Source organism: Henckelia pumila, chromosome 3 (assembly GCF_033568475.1).
Source record: "Henckelia pumila isolate YLH828 chromosome 3, ASM3356847v2, whole genome shotgun sequence".
NCBI classification, from domain to species: Eukaryota; Viridiplantae; Streptophyta; class Magnoliopsida; order Lamiales; family Gesneriaceae; genus Henckelia; species Henckelia pumila.
In genome coordinates this window covers 25,809,172-25,828,365 of record NC_133122.1, presented here as the reverse complement: position 1 = coordinate 25,828,365, position 19,194 = coordinate 25,809,172, and the positions used below count along the sequence as shown (strand labels likewise).

At 37.4% G+C, this 19,194-nt stretch overlaps 3 protein-coding genes across 8 annotated transcripts; 2 read left to right on the top strand and 1 right to left on the bottom strand.

The window, feature by feature from the left end:
- Nucleotides 1-660: 660 nt before the first annotated feature.
- LOC140890641 (cyclin-L1-1) lies at nt 661-4,659 on the top strand. Of its 4 annotated transcripts, none has more exons than XM_073298574.1 (10): nt 661-841; nt 1,056-1,244; nt 1,394-1,475; nt 1,584-1,724; nt 2,164-2,333; nt 2,717-2,990; nt 3,177-3,612; nt 3,732-3,767; nt 3,884-3,964; nt 4,410-4,659. In XM_073298574.1, the coding sequence occupies exons 2-9, from the start codon at nt 1,093-1,095 to the stop codon at nt 3,958-3,960; spliced, it is 1,368 nt and encodes a 455-aa protein (XP_073154675.1). In that variant the 5' UTR covers nt 661-841; nt 1,056-1,092; the 3' UTR covers nt 3,961-3,964; nt 4,410-4,659. The 4 variants fall into 4 exon arrangements, with proteins under 4 accessions (XP_073154675.1, XP_073154673.1, XP_073154674.1 ...); XM_073298572.1 differs by having other exon boundaries at nt 3,729-3,767; XM_073298573.1 differs by lacking the exon at nt 4,410-4,659 and having other exon boundaries at nt 3,884-4,092.
- A 140-nt stretch (nt 4,660-4,799) lies between these two features.
- On the bottom strand, nt 4,800-10,745 carry LOC140890643 (THO complex subunit 6). 3 transcript variants are annotated; one of them, XM_073298577.1, is made up of 14 exons: nt 10,611-10,745; nt 10,303-10,514; nt 10,131-10,162; nt 9,888-9,986; nt 9,562-9,632; nt 8,778-8,823; nt 8,212-8,272; nt 7,425-7,478; nt 7,220-7,300; nt 6,604-6,643; nt 6,329-6,441; nt 5,983-6,093; nt 5,573-5,692; nt 4,800-5,199 (listed from the first exon to the last, which is right to left on the bottom strand). In XM_073298577.1, the coding sequence occupies exons 2-14, from the start codon at nt 10,501-10,503 to the stop codon at nt 5,110-5,112; spliced, it is 1,119 nt and encodes a 372-aa protein (XP_073154678.1). In that variant the 5' UTR covers nt 10,504-10,514; nt 10,611-10,745; the 3' UTR covers nt 4,800-5,109. The 3 variants fall into 3 exon arrangements, with proteins under 3 accessions (XP_073154678.1, XP_073154676.1, XP_073154679.1); XM_073298575.1 differs by having other exon boundaries at nt 10,303-10,720; XM_073298578.1 differs by having other exon boundaries at nt 5,573-5,689; nt 10,303-10,720.
- Nucleotides 10,746-10,894: 149 nt separating this feature from the next.
- LOC140890640 (disease resistance protein RPS2) lies at nt 10,895-14,232 on the top strand. Its single transcript, XM_073298570.1, has one exon. It carries the CDS (start codon nt 10,936-10,938, stop codon nt 13,729-13,731), a length of 2,796 nt encoding a protein of 931 aa, XP_073154671.1. The 5' UTR covers nt 10,895-10,935; the 3' UTR covers nt 13,732-14,232.
- The last annotated feature ends 4,962 nt before the right edge of the window (nt 14,233-19,194 follow it).

The window sequence follows — 19,194 nt, the reverse complement described above, 5'->3', positions numbered from 1 at the left end:
TAAAGTATATTGTAAATGTATACATGTGCACCAATGTACGGTATATATGACAAGAACATTATTTATCAGAATTTTACAAAATATTATTTCTAATTTTTTTATATACAAAATATTTACTAATACAATGATAATATATTTATTATCATCATAAAAAATAATATATTATATTATCATCATACAAAAGAAGAAATAAAATTTACGCCATTAATTAGTAACAACAGTTGCATGATCCCTTCTTCTGGACAGAAATAAAATCAAATTTGTTTAATATTTTGTTTAAAAAATAAATAAATATATGTGTTATCTTACTATCTTATAGAACGTCGGCCACTTTTAAAAACCGTTTTGGTACGTTTTGATGACACCAAAATATATTTACTATTTAATCCTTGATAGTTATTTAAAATTTAATATATTTACATAGAAAAAATGGTAAAAATAGGTGAAAAACAAAAATAAAAAAACTGTCTTGCATTTTGAAAACTGCATTCTACAAATTATTAATAACTACACCCACTTCTTCTATGTTAGAAAGAAATTGAAATGAATTTGATTTATATTATATTGACCACACGCGCATAGTGTGTGTATTTTTACTAGTATTATATTAAATATTTATTTGTTTCATTTATGTTCTTATGTAGCAGGGGATACCCAAAAACCAAAATCCCCCCAATTCCCAAATTCGTATTATGTTGCCCTAATTTATCGGTAATTCTTGATCCAAGAACGAAAATACTCCTCCGGTCTCTGAACGCTGCCGTGCTTCTCACCGGAAATAAAGTTGTTGTCTTTGCGTGTGAAGTATATTCTCCTTGTTCGTTCTCCACACACTCCACAGGTAAGGCTGTTGTTTGTGGGGCGGTGATTAATTTGGTTTTGTTTTCACTATATGTATTGGATTTCTTTTTGAAAGTTCAGGTTAGTTGGAGGTATTATTGTGGAACAGAATCACTGGTGCTTTTAAAAAGATTGAATTTCAAATTTCCTGACGTACTCTGTCGGTAGTGGAGTTTTCGAGCGTTACTTGCTGAATTTCTTGTATTTGGTTGCAGTTTTATCGAGGATTCATATACTTGCTCAAAGAAGAATATGATTTACACCGCGATTGATACATTTTATTTGACGGAAGAGCAGCTAAGGAACTCACCGTCTAGAAAAGATGGAATTGACGAGGCCACTGAAACTACGCTTAGAATCTATGGTTGTGACCTCGTACAAGAAAGTGGCATTTTGCTTAGATTGTATCCTTACTACGTGAATCTCTTACTTATTTGCGCTTCAGCACCTATTTCGTTGTGGGGATATTTGACTTAATTCACATCCTTCCTAGATAGTATCATACTATTTACTTTTTTCAGATTATGTATCTCCTTATCTATATGATTCTCAGGCCTCAAGCTGTTATGGCCACTGCACAGGTCCTATTTCATCGCTTCTACTGCAAGAAATCATTTGCCCGGTTCAACGTGAAGGTCTCTTTTATTTCATCGTACTTCCCTTTTTCCTTATGTAGCAATGCACTTGCATTTCGTCATTCTGTGTACTATGCTTATGTGGACCAGATTTGATTTCTTTTTTAGAGGGTTGCCGCTAGTTGTGTTTGGCTTGCTTCAAAACTTGAAGAAAGTCCGCGGAAAGCGAGGCAGGTTCTTATTGTTTTCCACAGGATGGAATGTAGGAGGGAAAACTTACCAATAGAGCATCTGGATACTTCTTCTAAGGTAGCTTTTAGTTTCACTATTTGCTCTTGGACTTGTGATATAATTTTTAGTTCAGTCTGCAAGTATCTCTACCATCTCGTGGATTATTCGGGTAGGTTTAGGTGTGCTTTCTGCTGACTTTCAATGTGAAATTTTAAGAAGGTTCTTGCAGTATTCTTAATGAGATTCTCATATAGGTTCTGATTTTGAATTTTCAAAGTTGATATGATGTGTGGTAAACTGGCCATGTAACGTCTGTTGGAAAATGTAATAAGTGTATTAACAATGGGGAAAAAATGAAGAGACACCGCGTAATTGTCCAATAACAGTATTTTGAGATGTGAAGTTATGCCTTTATTTGAATGAAAGTGGATCACACGTGTAGGATTTTCAGAGAACACTTGACTCGACTTTAAAGCAGAGTGTGTGAAATGCAGGCTTGTTTTTTCTTCTTTAACAGAAATATGTGGATCTAAAAGCGCATTTGATCCGAACGGAAAGACATCTTTTGAAGGAGATGGGATTCATCTGCCATGTGGAGCATCCTCATAAATTTATATCTAGTTACCTTGCTACACTGGAAACTCCCCCAGAACTGAGACAAGAAGCTTGGAATCTTGCAAATGACAGGCAAAGTTTTCTTTCTAGTTACACAAGCATTACATATGATTTAATGGTTCTTTAAGCCTATATTATTGCTATGCTATGACTGGCATGATTTCCTGGAACATTAGAAGCTCTTGTTTATGGCTTAGTTGGAAATATGATTCAACGTTAGTATGATTCTGTGATTTGCAGTTAGATGTAAAATGTGCAGGGTTATCATTAAAAAATGCTCCATTTCTTCTTGCTTGGTGGAGGAAGTATCAAGTTTTTTCATATAACTGATATTGTGTGTCTGACAAGATCCTTGTTTTATTCTTCATATTATCCTCGTGTTAAAATTTTCACCCCTTTTAACAATCCTCTTTCTTTTTTGTTTTTGTTTTTTTGTGTGTGTGGACAACAAACAGTTTGCGCTCGACTCTGTGTGTGAGATTTAAGAGTGAGGTTGTGGCCTGTGGTGTTGTGTATGCTGCAGCCCGTAGATTTCAAGTACCACTACCTGAGAATCCTCCATGGTGGAAAGCATTTGATGCAGACAAATCAGGGATAGATGAGGTTTGCAAAGTGCTGGCTCACTTATACAGCCTGCCAAAGGCCCAATATATTCCTGTGTGTAAAGAAGGGGGTTCTTTTGCTACATCTAATCGATCATGGGATTCACCAAATCAGTCGGTTTCGAAGGTAATTACTATTCTCCAGGTGAATTGCTTTATGGTTTGATTTGGTTCCCGGTCTATTTCCCCGATCTCTCACGTATGCTGCTTGACACATTGAGACGTATCGGCCAGCATCTCTCAAACATTGGCTCATTTATTCCCGCTAATGTCAATTTGCGGCCTTAATATTTTGTTCATTGTTTTTCTGCAGGATGGCTCCTTGGTGGGAACAACCACTAATGAAGGTGCTGGTACTGTAAAGGCGTCTTCCAATTCTATTAGTCTGGAAGTTGGCAAGGATGAAACAGTTAAAGCTGCTCTTGACAAATTGAAGGAGTCAAAGAGAAGTGATGATGAATCTAAAGGCATGCCTATTGAGGAAGAATCAAGAGAAGAACCTGATTCAAAATTGATGCCTGATCATAGAACAGAAACTGGTGGAGAAAGGAACAAGGAGAGAGAAAGAGGCAGGGACAGGGAGAGGGAAAGAGAAAGGGAGAGAGAACGGGAAAAGGAGAGAACTAAAAACAGAGACTATGATAGAGGGCGGGAATCTGATAGGGAACGTGGGCGGGAAGACACTGAAAGAGACCGAGATAAAGGGAAGGAAAAAGGTCATCGTTCCAGGGACGGGAGAAAGGATTCTGGTGAGGATTTTATGTTACACTCTTGAGTCTTGATATCTGGCATTCTGCTGGCATCAGTACATTTGTCCACACACCTATGTTTTTCAAATTTGATTAGTTTTTTCTGATTGTATCAGCAGGACGCCTGGAGAAGTCTAAACATATCTCATCCAGAGGTATATCTGTAATTTTTTGGTTTTGAATGTTTTGAAACCTAAGTCACACACAGTCCATAGAACAGTCTGTACAATAAATTTTATCTTAAATTTATGAAAAATAATTTTTTACCCAGATCGCGACTACCATAATTCTTCGTATTCATCAAGGGAGAGGGAGAAAGATCGTCGCAAGCATCATTCATATGTTTGAGCAGGTTAGGAAATGGCTTGGTTTTCTACTTTTCAGCTATGCTGTTATACTCCAGGACCGTTTTCAAAGATCCCTTCAATTCTACAAGATTCCATCACGAAGCTTTTTCATTGGAGATAAAGAAACTATTCATGAAATGGTTGGGTAAAATCCTGATGACAACTTCAGAGTTTAAGATGCCGAATACCCCAATTGTTCTTTATTAGGCTTACTTCTCTCTATTGTATACTAGTTAATTTTTTTTTTTTTGAGAAGATATACAAGTGAAGTTACTATGTCCTCTAGTGAGGATTTTGGCTTGCAATAGCAAACGTGTATTTCAAATCATATTCTGAGTAAATTCAAATTTGTTGCGTCCCATCCGATTCATAAAACATTGAATCACATGTGTATTACCCTTACAATGAATCCATTGTAAACTTGATTTTCTCTTAATTTTTTTTAAACAGGGTGGGCATTGGGATCAGATCAGGTAGTCAACCATGAATTGGACGCAAGACCTACACATTTTTTGGGGCCGAATGCCTAATGAATGGTGTAGATCTATGAAGTGAATTTCACCAGGTGGATCATAACATTTCCCGTGTCATCTCTCTTTATCAACGATACTACGGTCAGGTACATGTATCAAAATGTGGGACCCCACCATGCCATTCTAGAGAAAAACAGATTTATTCCATTCGATACCTCAAGTTTTCAACCTATGGTATACAATGATCCATATCCGATTTTTCACGTTGTCCATTGCACTGGCCCACATGAAAATCATATGTTTCAATTGTATGTCATTGGATCGACCGCTAGGGCAATGCACTAAAACTAGCAACAAACTAACTATATAAGAGGTAAAATTACTGTGAAATCTGACATAATTTAACATTTTGGCTTAAAATCGATGGCCTTGAGCATCGGATGCTACTACAAGGATTAGTTATGTCCTGAAGTCCTACTAATACAATAACTCAGCATCCAAGTGTAGCAGCAACTTGAGCAGAGCCATACTGCTACACCATATGATGAAGTGCAAGCTACAAGGTAACACAACATGGGACCAGACTTGAATTCATTGCCTTTGAAAATCTGCTCTTTGTAACTGGGGCGAAAGTTCCAAGTGCCAGCCACGAGCATGAAGTATTTTGACAAGTTAACTTATATGCTTCTGCAACGGAATGTACACGAGTGGCTTCCGAATTGCGAAATGATGTCTACAAGAGCTCCATAACCAGATACAGCTGTAACCTGGAAAAAAACATGCGTAACACACGATGATTGAGGTGAATTGATGTGTGTTCAACTAGAGACAGCAAAAATATAGATGTTTTTGTATTACTTATAATATCCATATATACAAATCAATGGGTCGGTTGGAGTTCTGCTTCTCAAACATAACTTCAGTTCAATTGCCAAAACAACTATTATTTGGTTAGGTTGGTATTCTTTTATTCTCCCAATAGAGATAAGAGAATCACTGAATGCTTTTTTGACGAGGTTATGATTTGTGTTAAATGTTTAAGCTAAAGATGAAATTGTCCAATGGAATACAACAGTTACTACTGGCTAACTGACGAGGTTCAAAATATTGCATGAAAGTGGTGAATATAAAAGAACTTACTCCGGAAGGATGCAGAGAAATGGAAAATACAGATTGAGGAGCACATTGAATCTGTGAAAGAATTTCTCCATTTAAGTTATATCTGGTGAGTAATGGATCTGCTCCAACAGCTAAAATCTGCTGAAATAACATCGGATGTGAGAGATAAGATGGCCCAGAAAGAATTGCATGACACAAAAGGAAGTGTTTAAAGCACAATGCCCAAATAGTGGACAGTAAAAAGAACATATCACTGTTCTATCACAAGTTTTAACGTTTACCCAAACATCATTTACGCTATTGAGGGAGATCTAAATAGTTGGACCTGATGGTTTTTGAAAAACCATCCATAACACACAGAGATAAGAACTTGAACCTAACAGACAAGGAAGAAATAATGTGTTGATAAAATAAAATATGCCAGAACTCACTTGATTATTATCAAATAGAACATCTTGAATACAAGAGTGAGTTGTTGTGCTAAAAACGCATTCACGAGCAGGAAGATTCCAGAGTGATAAAGATCGGCCCTTTCCACAAGCCTGTGACAATACAGATATATGGAGAAGTCAAGACTTCAAGCCAGAACAAAGTAGCACAGAGTAATAAAATCATCAGTGCCATTAGAATAAACTAAGACTGACTATGAATAAACTTCATCAATTTAATATAAAATATTACCATTTTCAGCTCTTTAAAATAGAATCAGAAAGGATAGGTTAGTCGTGCAAATGAAGAAATTTCAAGCATTGTAAAATTTAAAGCATAATGTCTTACCAACCAGCTCTCGCTAGAATCAATAGCAATGCAACTAACACAAGGATAAGATGTGTTTGATTTCTTATCTGGTGTGGGATCGATTATTTGGATGCACTTCCCAGCTGTGCAATCTACACCAGATCACAAAATTCAATCAAGCCACACATCGGTAATACAAAATGAATACTCAACTCGTATATAATTGGCAGGAACCAGAAGGAACATGCAGAATAGATGTTCATTTCCTAATAAATTCATATCATCATGTCCTGGTTGTAGAGTAAATTTAGTACCCCATATTCGTGCAGTGCCATCTTCTGAACCAGTTATGATCTGAAACAGAACAAAAAATAGCAGGTATAAGAGGATGAAATAAAAGAAAATGTTCTTTACAGAACTTCAGTTTGTACAAATCTCTCAGCCTCAGCTGCTGACTCCTTTTACGTGATTTTGTATTACAGAGCTTGTATTTTGCACGTAAATATTTATATGCTTTACAGTTCATGTGATTTTCATTTTTATTTCCTCCTTTTCTCCCCCAAAGCGGAACAGGAAAAGATTTTCTGATTCTTGTATTAACAGATCTGTGTATCTTTTTCGGATGGCGTCTTTAGTTAACCATACAGCTTATATGAAGTAGCTTTAAGGGAAGCCCCTATTCAAGAGTGGCAGCTAGTCTTCCGTATAAAAGCTAAAGTGGCATTCTATTGGCTTTCTTGGTGATCTACTCATAGTTTTTTCTTTGGGTCCCTGGGAGCATAATTTCAGGTCTCAATTTTCTTCTGTAAATTCAAGTTCAAACAAAAATAACCCAAACAAGGCAAAATAAGCCGGAGGAAAGCTGAAAGCAAACTAGCAAAATGAGTTTTTGGTTTTAGATTGTTCATGGAAAAATAAGAAATTAATGACCTGATTGCTCAACTTGCACGCAGCAATGCAGTGTAGATAGTTTGAGTGCCCTTTGAAGACCGTCTTAACCTCACACTTCTCCTGATCATTGAACAAAAACTTGATCAAGGATGTTGGCCATTCCAATTATTCACTTACTATTTTCTCTATGTTGAAGGGTAGTAAAATCATGTCACACATATTGGGGCAGCACAGTGAGACATACCACATCCCAGCAATAAGCACGAGAATCACCGGCAGCTGCATAGATGGATCCCCTCTAGAGATAATCATGAAAATTCCACGTTACCATAAGCAGAACATGATATGATGATGAACGACTGACAAAGGGAGGTATAATATGATTTCTCAAATTGAGAGAAAGGACTGATAGTGCCTGGCAAGTTAACAGTTCTCTCCCCCAAAAGTTAGAAAGCAAATTTGTAGAGCAATGAATGTAAACTCTTTCAATATCAGAAACTTATGCACATTGCTGCAGTTCACTCTTCTTAATCATTCATCTTGTATCTGAAAAAGGGCAATAAATCATGTAGGTGCCATTTCCTACTGCACAAGTTCCTTCCCACATAGCTGCAAGAAAAAAAAACCCTAGGCAGGAAATCCTATGAACTCCATACTGCTTATAGGATAACAATGCAGGTAAGATAGATGACAAAAGAAGACGGTATTGTTACTGAAATTGTGGAAGATAAAAAAGAAAAGGTGAAAATGTTTCAGGGTATCCAAAAATGATTGGGAAGTTCAAGAGAAGTATCTAACTAAACCAAATAATAAACTTAGATGAGAAAAGAATGTTCAATCTTGCCCATCATTCAATATGTTTTGGTCACGAATCCAGAATGACAAAAAAATCACATTAGTCCAGACTCTAGAGAAACCATGTGCTCCAATCTCAACATGTCAAACACTTGTAAATTTCGATAATTATACTTTCCATGAAATAAATCTAACAGCAGCTAACTTGAAATAAAAACAGTTAAAACAACATAAACCTGACGATCAACTGCCACAGCATTGTTCTCTGGAATAGGAGAGAGTGCACCCCAAGGACCTCTGAGATATGAAGCACCATAGGTGGGAAATAACAAATAAGAAAAGAGAAAAAACCAAGGCTTATGTATCCAACACACAGTCAAAACAGAACCGAAAGATACAGAAACAAAAGTTGACGTTCAAACTGCACTGGTTCTACCATATTGAAATAGAAGGTGAGAATTAGAAAGCAAGTGGACATAAGTCTTGTTATTATGAAATGCCAGATGAATGTGTTCTTGGTGCTGTTAATTAATAAGGCCATAAAGACCATCTTTACTGGGAAATGAGTGAGTTCTCAAAGTTGTATAGATACCACAGAAACAGGCTGGGAGATCATTGCTTATATTCATATTCATATCTTTTAAATTTGTGGAAAACATGTCACAATCACGAAACCCACAACATTTTACAAGTCCCTACATGCATCTAACTCAAAATTATTATGTGGACCAAATACAAAAAGAAAAGGCTTTTGTAAGCTAACGTTGTCATTCTCTAACTCAATAAAAATAAAACCACTAACTTATGTTGAGGATTCACCAAATCGAGCACTGGCTTTAACTTGCCTCCTGCAAAATAAAATGAGCATCGAGTTAAACACATAATAATTGAGTTTGGATGTTTCTTTTATTAAAAACAAAACAAAAATAAAATTTAGCAATAAAATTGGAAAAAAGCACATCCACATACATGCAAAATGCAAGGGCTTAAATCCTAAAAAAAGTCTAATAAAACCAAAAATTGAGTATAAGAAAAACTAAAATTCATAAAAAGTTGGACTGATGTTGCATTAAAATACACCCAGGTTTCAGATTATCTTTAAATACCACAGGTATGAACTTCTTAGGTAGTGTATGCAACCTCTAAAGCATTACCTTAATTATGTTAAAAATCTATCACTTCAAAGCTGAAACTTGTCTCTGATGGGCTCCACAACAATGTAAAAAGTTTAGGCAGGCTTACTAGATTGGCACTAAAAAAAGCAACTTTACGACATTTCCAATATTTCAAAGCTTCACCTTTTCTGTCAATGTCTTATAGCCCATCCGACTCAAGGATTCAAGTTGGGGACAAACTCAGGTTTGAGACCCAGTTATAACAAAACCCTCCCCCAGTTCATAAAAAAGAAGCATCCTCTTTTCTAGAACAATGTAGTCGTGATTTCCATGCACCGGTAACAACCTAAAGCAATTAAAATTTCCCAAAAAAGGCCCAAAAAACAAGGTTCATACAAAGCTTCATTCAAGGAAAATCAAATAATCTCAAAATATTCTTTGAGTTGATACCCACTCTAATAGAAAAATTACCTTGTGTAGAAGCTTCACTTCCCATAATTTCTTTCCATTTCCACCCTCGTACTCGGCCATCATCACCACAACTAGATTATACATTCCAAAATCAACAAACATATTCAAATGCCATCGATATAAAACACCAAAATGGAAGCAAATTTCACCAAAATTCTCAACCCGCCATCTACCAGCATACGATTTGGTAACATGATGAATCAAAATATTAAACCAGGTGCGTTTCAAAACACAGACTTAATTGTACAAGCAATATTATTTCAAGCCAAAAAAAATGAATGTGAAATCACAAGAAAACAGTCACAATGAAGAGAAGCAACTAGTACCTCAATAGCAAAGAATCATCATCTTCACCGTAAAATTTAACATCATAGGCAGGTCCATCATGCCCTTGAGTCAAAAAATTTGGTTCTGCTGTCAACCATCTTCACAAAACAGAGACCCATTCACCAAAATTTCCAACACTTAAAACTCGAGAATGAATCAAAGCCAGTAACATTATAGTTAACATAGACCAGTAACAGCACCAATTATATTATAGCTTCCAACACATAGTGATGTATACTTACTTTTCACCCCTTGTGGTCCCGCAACCATACGCCTGCCAACAAACAAAGATTGCATATTTTACTGTAAGAACGAAGTACAAATCAAAATTCACATGGAGTGTGAGAGTACAAACTGCATTTATCACGACTATAGAACGAAGTAGTCCCAGATATTAACTAGAAATGATCATACCAAGCAGGAGGAAATGGAGTAAGAGGCAATGGAGCCGTCGCTGGAGGCGGTGGCGATGTGATCGGAATTGGGATTAGGGTTAGCGTTTGGAGCAAATGTGGCACGGAAAATGGTCCGGGTAAGGGATTCTCTCTCCCCTAAAATGCTTTCTCTGTAAGCGTCTTCGTCCCAGTTCCTGCAGTCCATTCGTTCAACTCCCATTTCTCGTCTTTCTAAACTCCTCTCGCGCCGCCGCAAAAAGCAAAACCCCAGTCAGTTGGAAATAAATTGCAATATAAGCCTTCAAGAAAAAAGAATTTTGCGATCACCCCCAAATATTTCTTAAAGATTTGCGCTTTGGGTTATTTTTTTTCTCCCTTGAGTGTCTTCTTCCTCTATTCACCGAACGAGCTGTGGGTTGTGACAGTTGCGTTACATATCAAAATCTTGGTAAATTTTTTTTGCTTGCGGACTTTTATATGAATCAAAACCAAGTCAAATGTCGTCTCTTTATTATTTATTTGCTTGATTATTATAGTTCTATAGTCTACCACAAATGGGTCAAAATCAAATAAAAGTCTTTGAAGAGTGAGTGATGGGAGATAAGGAAGCTTCCCAGTAGGAGGACCAAGAAAGTTTCAGGTCAAATGAATAATGCTATTAAGTTCTGGCACAAAGCTGTCCATTTATCTTGCTCTGTTATCCTGTAAATCACCCCAATCGGAAAACAAGAGTCGAATTTTAATGGATTTTGTTACACCATTGTTATCACTTCTGAGTTGTTTGGCTGATTACCTTTTCAAAAAAATAGATATAGCTGCAAATGTGGATCAGAATATTGATTCTCTTGAAGCTTCACTTGAGGAACTTTTTGATGTGAGGGACGACCTGAAAAAGGAGGTTGATAGAGCGGAGTTGCTAGGATTAACATGCACTAACCAGGTCAAAGGGTGGCTGGCTAGAGTCGACAGAGTGGAAAATGAAGTAAGAATCATCAGAGAGGATATGGAGCAGAAGAAGAGGCAGTGTATACGATGTTGCTACACAGACTGTTATTTGGGACGTGGGATTGGCAAGAAAATCGCAGATGCGATATTGTTAGTCAATGATCTCAAGGGAAAGGGAAAATTGGAAGTAAACTTGGCAGATGGATTGCTTCTTGTCCCTGTAGTGGAGATACCGAGCCGTCCAGCTGTGGGGCTTGAATTGATGTTGGAGAAAGTCCGGAAACTTCTTAGACAGGAGAATGTTGGAACCATTGGAATTTATGGGATGGGAGGCGTTGGAAAAACAACTCTGCTGAAGAGCATAAACAATGGATTTCTGACCTTGGGTCATGATTTTGAAGTGGTCATCTGGGCTGTGGTATCGAAAGATTATGTGATTGAGAAGATTCAACAGGCGATTGGAGTGCGGTTAGGATTGTCTTGGGATGAAACTCAGTTTCAAGACTTGCGAGCCTCGAGAATATACAATGTCATGAGGAGGAAGAAATTTTTGTTGCTCCTAGATGATGTTTGGGAAGGCCTTGATCTCGACAAGATTGGTATCCCTGTTCCCAATCAAGAAAATGGAAGCAAAATGGTTTTCACTACACGCTCGATGGAAGTGTGCAGTTATATGGATGCAAACTTCAAGCTCAAAGTGGATTTCTTGAATGAGCGGGAATCTTGGCTTCTATTTCAGGAGAAGGTTGGTGGAAATGAGATCATAAACTCACCGCCGATATTTAATCTTGCTAAGACCATTGTCAGAAAATGTGGAGGTCTTCCCCTTGCTATTGTGAGCATGGGAAGGGCAATGGCCAACAAAAGAACAAAAGAGGAATGGATCTATGCCGTAGAAGTTCTATACAAGTCACCATCAGAAGTGCGAGGTATGGAAGACGTTTTTACACTTCTAAAATTCAGTTACGACAACCTTGACAATGATATATTAAGATCTTGTGTGTTATATTGTTCTTTATTTCCTGAAATCTACTGTGTTGAGAAAGAACAGCTTATTGAATATTGGGCTGGGGAAGGATTTTTAGATAGCTTACAGGATAGAAATGTCGAAATCATGGGACATGCCATTATAGGATCTCTGAAAGTTGCCTGCTTCTTGGAAACTGGTGAAGAAGAATCACAAGTAAAGATGCATGATGTTGTTCGAAGTTTTGCCTTGTGGATTGTGTCTGAACATTCAAATCCCGGAACAAAAATCTTGATGCGGGCCAGTGAAGGACTCTTGGAAGCACCTTCTGTTGATAACTGGAAACGAGCAGAGAGAATTTCGTTACTAGATAACGAAATCGCCACATTAACTGGATCACCAAGTTGTCCCAACCTATCTACATTACTGCTCCAATGGAACAAAGGTCTGAGCAAAATCTCTTACGGGTTTTTCCAATGCATGCCGGTTCTCAAGGTCTTGGACTTATCATTCACCAGCATCCGAGAGCTTCCAAAATGTATCTGCAAATTGGTTGAGCTTCGGCATCTTGATTTATCAGGAACTAAGATAAATACATTACCAAAAGAGTTGGGATGTCTGACTAATCTGAGGCATTTGAATATTCAACGCAATCCATACCTCAGAACTATCCCACGTGAAGTAATATCAGGGCTTTGTCAATTAAGGGCCTTGAATTTGTATTACAGTTACTCTCGTTGGGACGAGCAAGATTTCAGTTCACTTGAAGTGAGATTCACAGACTTAGAATGCCTCACAGATCTCGTCTCCCTGGGGATCACGGTGTCTGAATTATCTACATTAAGTAGTCTGTCACATAGCAAGTTTTTGCAACAGCGTATACAGTATTTGTACATCAAGGAGTGTGAAGGTTTAAAATATTTACCCATATCATCATATCCTGGAGACTCGGATCAGTTACGCAGGCTTAGCATCAACAATTGTTGGAAACTGAGATACTTGGAGATCAACGAAGCGGTAGCAGCAGCACATAGTTGGTTACCAAGTCTAGAGATTCTTGCTTTAAATGGCCTTCCTAACCTCACATCGGTATGGAGAAATAAGGTGAATCCCGGATGTCTTCAAAATCTTCGATGTCTGAACATTTCGTATTGCCACAAGTTGAAAAACGTTTCTTGGATCCTACAGCTGCCAAATCTTGAAATTATCTACATATTTTATTGCGAAGAGATGGAAGAAGTGATAAGTGAGGATGAAGTGAGGGAGGAGGATTACTTGCACGCGTTTCCAAGCCTGAGAATCATGTCAATCCGAGATGTCCCCAAACTGAGGAGTATCTCCCAAAGAGCCATCTTTTTTCCTAGCCTGAAGAATATTGCCATCATAAACAGTTCAAAGTTGAGAAAGCTTCCACTCAAAGCTAGCAATGTCTCTGAATTACCAACAGTCTACTGCAACAAGGAATGGTGGGATAATCTTGAATGGGATGACTCTGGCACCAAAGAAACCTTCCTTCCCCACTTCATGACAGCTTAATAATTGGAAACTTTACTGCTTTTTGTTGTCAAACAACCTCTGACGTTTACTCCACAAGTGCTGTAAAGAATTGATTGCACGCTCCGCGGTGGCCAAGTTCTTGGTGGAGCGATGACTATTCGAGTAAGAAGATCCACTAGCTAACATGGCAACAGCATTGTAAACCAAAGAAAGAGGGAGGTCCTGGATTCTGGGATGTCGACGCTTTCGAGTTTCGATCAAAGGCCACTTGTCGATTTGACATCTCGAAGTATTACACAACAACAAATCTTGCAAAAATAGAAAAAAAACGGTTAAAAAATAAATAAATAAAAACAAAAACACAAATAAATTAAACGCCTTCCCCGACAACGACGCCAAAATTTGGTAACGCTAAATCGTGTCACGCCCAAATTACCCGACTCAATCAGATAAACAAATAATGCAGTAGTGTGAGTAGGGATCGTTCCCACGAGAAAAGTGAAATTTAAATAGTGTTCTTAAAATATTGAAAATAATAAAAGGGGGTTTTTTTAATTTTAAAAAACTACTAAGCAAAAATTAAAATAAGAACGATCAATAAACTAACGAGACTTGGTATCGATCGACTACACCCTTGAAATTATTTATTCGATCATCGATTCCCTAAAAATAATTAATTCACATTGAATATTCATCATTGAAAATTTAATTCCTGTTTCACCTTAATTTTAGTTAACTAGACACCAACGTTATAAGTTAACCCTTACCCCATAAATTAACCCAATACAAGCGATTAGATTTAAATCCACGATAACATTCAAATGAGTAAAACTGATGAATCTAGACAACATAATACCAACGATTGTATTTAATCTAGTCAGTTGTTGTTCCTACGATTTAACAAATTCAACAGCAGAAAATATTAATCATAGTTGCTTCAAAAATCAGATGATTCAAAGAATTACGGATTTGAGTTTTAATTTAGCAATGGACTTTATAGCAAAATCCTAAGGTGATCAATCCTAAAATTTCACATACAAGCATGACAATCAATCCAAAACAACTCTTGATACGCAATTTGGAATTAAACAATAGAAAACTGAATCTCACAAATAAAATAACTCTAGGGTTCGTCTTCCTCAACTAAGTACTAAAACTTAGCCACAACGATTCATGAATTTTCTAAAAAAATTCATGAAAGAAAATTAAATCTAAGAAAATAAAAGAAGAAACCTAGCCGCCAATACGTTTCTCCCCGTTCCCAGACGTCCAGAATAGATATGTTAATCCCTCCAAAATGGAATAATAGACTTAATAAAAGACTAGAGTCTAAAATAAAAGAGTTTCCAAAATTACAAATTCTTTTCCGATCAAACTTTCGCGCTCAATCCTATGAGTTGGTGAGATCGAGCGCGGCTAATCTGGGCAACCTTCTGTCTTGAAATTTCCTTGGCCGCGCTCGATCCTATGAGTTGGTGCGATCGAGCGCGTCATTTGTTGCGATCTTACTGCCTTGAAAAATTAATTCTTCCGCTCGATCCTATGAGTTTCCAGGATCGAGCGCATGGGAAGTGGGGAGCCTACTGCCTTGCTTCTTTCATGAACGCGCTCGATCCTACGAGTATGCACGATTGAGCCCACTGGAACAAATCCGACTTCTTCATCAAAGTATGGCATTTCCTACACATTGAACCGGGAATATGTTATCTAGCTAAATGCATGGCATAAAACGAAACTAAATTAAAACATTAACAAAGACACATGAATGCATGCAAAACACTAACAAAATGACACTAAAATATGCAAACAAAACAACACTATCAGTTACACAATCCAAACGACATCTGTTTATATGCAAAAGTACCATAAGAACAAGTGAAATTAGTTTTCTCTTGATCCTCAGACGCAATCATAATCTGGTTATACCCCGAATACCCATCCAAAAATCCAATAAAACTCATGACCCGTTAATCTCTCAAGAATTTGATCTATGAAGGGAAGAGGAAAATGGTCCTTACGGGTGGCGTCATTTAATTTCCTATAATCAATGCACAAGCGCCATCCCGTCATAGTCCTTGTGAGTACCATTTAATGTGAGGACCTTGGTTCTAATAATCTAATTAAGAATAGATTATTCAATAAGCAAGATTAAGCCAACAACAAATAAAAGATGCAATTAAAATAAAAAAATAATCCAAAACATTTGGCGACGCATAATTGTACATTTGGCGACGCAAAATCCCGTCGCGATTTTTTTTTAAAATTCCAACCTTCCGCGCGGGCGCGCGAGGAGTTTGAATTTTAGCGAACCAAGCGCCCAGGGGTGGCGTGGGCACTACTCATGTCGTGCGGGCGCGCTGCCCCTTAGACCTACACTAATAAACTCTCCCAAAAAGCAAAACTTAAAGCTCGAGAAAGTGAAAAACCATAAACCAACTTAATCATAAACATGCATTGATATACCAAACTGTCAAAATACAATACATGAAGTTCTAGAGTTGTATAATAATCAATCTAGTAGAAGATGCATCACTTCTAAGTTCTACAATCAAAATACAACAAGTACAACCGAGTTCGAACACAAAGTTCGACTTCTAAAACCAAGTCCTCACTTCTATCATTCCCAACTCAATCTAGTCATGCGATCTCTGTCTTGGTCCTGCCCCACCTGTTTCCAAGTACACATACAAACAAACACAATAGCCGGATAATCCGGTGAGAATAATATTCCTAGTAAAAGAGACTAGCATGCAATATCATATAAGCATTTCAAAACTAAATACATCAACTTCCAGATATTCAAATATCAACCATGCAATTCCAAGAGAAATCAAAATGAAATGCATGTCTTAAAATCTGGAATTATCAAGTCTGGATAATCAAAAAAGTTGCTGCTTTTGCTTTTGGGATCCCGAGGATGAGATCACGTAAACAACTCACCGACTCTCCCGATCGAGGTGGTGATACGTATCTCCATCCTTTATACTTTGGTGCGACTATAAGAAGAATGCTAGCACTAGGCGAACCTCTACGCCTAGGCCACTCGCTTAAAAGCCCCCAAAACTTCTAACATAAAAGGGCCGTCCTACCCGCTGAAATCAAGGATTTTGGCTCAAGATGAATGCAATGAAAATCATAACTCATTCAATAAATTCAAGTAATTCAATTAACATGCAAGTATGTGATTTCTTCGGAACACTCGAATCAAGTCGGATTCGAGTTACTCGTTCCATTCCAGTCTAAGTCATCTTATACCTCTTTCAAACGTCGATGCTCCAACCTAGAAACAACAACAACAATATACTCATTCAAGATTCAACCAAACTTCCTAGTCGATAATAAGAGAATCGATACTATACCGGCTACAATCTCTAAAACGATACAACTCCTGCAACCTCTCAACTCAACGACCTTCAAATGAATCTGAAAAAGAAGTAATAAAGGCCCGAGATTACTATCGACATTCAAACACAACTGAAAACGGCTCAAAACAATTCAAACCAAACTATAGTCCAAAACTCAAACCGGCGGCATAACGGCTAGATTCTGATCAAACCAAAAACGCAGACAACATAATATCAATCCAATAAACTCAAATCAACCAACATTCAACCAAAACAATCTTATTCCAACAAATCGCCAAATTCACTTTTTCAAATAATCTTCCAAAAATCATAATAAATCCGAACGACGCCCTATTTCAAAACCGACATATAATAAATGATCAGAACTCTGCCAAGAACAACATACTCGAAACTCAATCGATTCTAACAACATCCAAAAAATAGAATGTATATGATCGGAGAAATACTTACGATAGAACGAAGATCTCGCAGCCGTGATCGCTAATCTGCCTTCAGAAATAAATCTTAACGGACGGATCGACAAAACCGGAGAATTCCAAAACTTGAAACTTACGTTTGGAGTTCTTCAATGGAGGGGAGGCGATGAAGGAGGAGAATGGGGGAGGAAGAAGAGTCAAAGCTCTCTTAAATATCTAACAAATCCCATTTTTGCACTTTAGTCCCTGTAATTTCCAAAATTTGCAAAATAGTCCCTGATCAAAATAAAGTCGGCTCTTGAACTCTGAAATCTCCGATTATCTCAAATAAAGTTAATTAAGATAAAATCGGGGCGTTACAAATTCATTTTTCTCATTTTTCACCACAGTTATATCACCTTTCTTAGGAACACATTGAATTGGACTTATCCATACATTGTCAGAGATAGGATAGACAATACCTGCATCCAGCAATTTAATTGTTTTGGCTTTCACTACCTCCTGGATCTTTGGATTAAGTATTCATTGAGGTTGCGCTAAAGGTGTATATTTCTCTTCCATCAAGATTTTGTGCATGCAAATCGATGGATTAATTCCCTTTATGTCAGCCACTTTCCATGCAAACACCCCTTTGTGCGCCTTAAGTACTTCCACCAATTTTTCTTCCATAACACCTGTCAAAGAAGAGGAAATAAAAACAGGTAGATTATTATCTGTACCCAAATAAACATATTTCAAATGTGAAGACAAGGGTTTAAGTTCGAGAATTGGTGGTGTCTCTAGGCTAGATTTTTGAAGAACTAGATCCTTCCTATCTCCCAATTCTTCAAGTCGGAATTGCACTTTCTTATTTAAGGGAGGGTTTTCATTAAAATATGCTACAATGTGTGTTCTCTCCTCATCAAATTCATATTCATATCCTCCATTTGTGAGTGCAGCTTCCACTGGATCCTTTAACTCGTCCTGCACAAAACTGTAAACAAGTGAATCCAATGCATGTTTAAGTTTGAGAATTGGTGGTGTCTCTAGGCTAGATTTTTGAAGAACTAGATCCTTCCTATCTCCCAATTCTTCAAGTCGGAATTGCACTTTCTTATTTAAGGGAGGGTTTTCATTAAAATATGCTACAATGTGTGTTCTCTCCTCATCAAATTCATATTCATATCCTCCATTTGTGAGTGCAGCTTCCACTGGATCCTTTAACTCGTCCTACACAAAACTGTAAACAAGTGAATCCAATGCATCTATCACCTTGTCATATTGAATCAAAACATCCCCAAACCACTCTTGGAAGCATCGGTATACACTACAAAACGATCGGTGCCTTCTGGAATAGCTAGCATTGGCGTTGTCATTAATCTCTCTTTCAATTCCACGAAACTCTTCTCGCACTGATATGACCACTCAAAAAAATTCATACCCTTCCTGGTTAATGACGTCAGTGGCAGAGCTATCTTGGAGAAATCCTGAATAAATCTCTGGTAATAACCTGCTAATCCCAAGAAACACCATATTTTTGTAGCGTTCTTCAGAGCAACCCAACTCCGAATCGCTTCTACCTTAGCTGGATCAACTTCAATCCCTCTCGCTGAAACGTGACCCAAAAATTCAATCAACTCCAATCAAAAGTCACACTTACTAAACTTAGCAAACAACTGCTTCTCTTTAAGAACTTGCAAAACCGTAGCCAAATGCTGACGATACTCATCCAGACTACAAGA

Bases quoted from the DNA above. Each gene is read 5' to 3' on its own strand.
- LOC140890641 (XM_073298572.1), top strand. From the start codon at position 1,093: ATGATTTACACCGCGATTGATACATTTTATTTGACGGAAGAGCAGCTA. The intron at 1,476-1,583 runs GTCTCTTTTATT...TTTCTTTTTTAG, and splicing joins TTGCCCGGTTCAACGTGAAG to AGGGTTGCCGCTAGTTGTGT. The intron at 3,768-3,883 runs GTATATCTGTAA...TTTTTTACCCAG, and splicing joins TAAACATATCTCATCCAGAG to ATCGCGACTACCATAATTCT.
- LOC140890643 (XM_073298577.1), bottom strand. From the start codon at position 10,503: ATGGGAGTTGAACGAATGGACTGCAGGAACTGGGACGAAGACGCTTAC. The intron at 7,479-8,211 runs GTTTATGTTGTT...GATTATCTCTAG, and splicing joins CTGTGGCAGTTGATCGTCAG to AGGGGATCCATCTATGCAGC. The intron at 6,094-6,328 runs GTAAGACATTAT...GTATTGTCACAG, and splicing joins ATTCTAGCGAGAGCTGGTTG to GCTTGTGGAAAGGGCCGATC.
- LOC140890640 (XM_073298570.1), top strand. From the start codon at position 10,936: ATGCTATTAAGTTCTGGCACAAAGCTGTCCATTTATCTTGCTCTGTTA.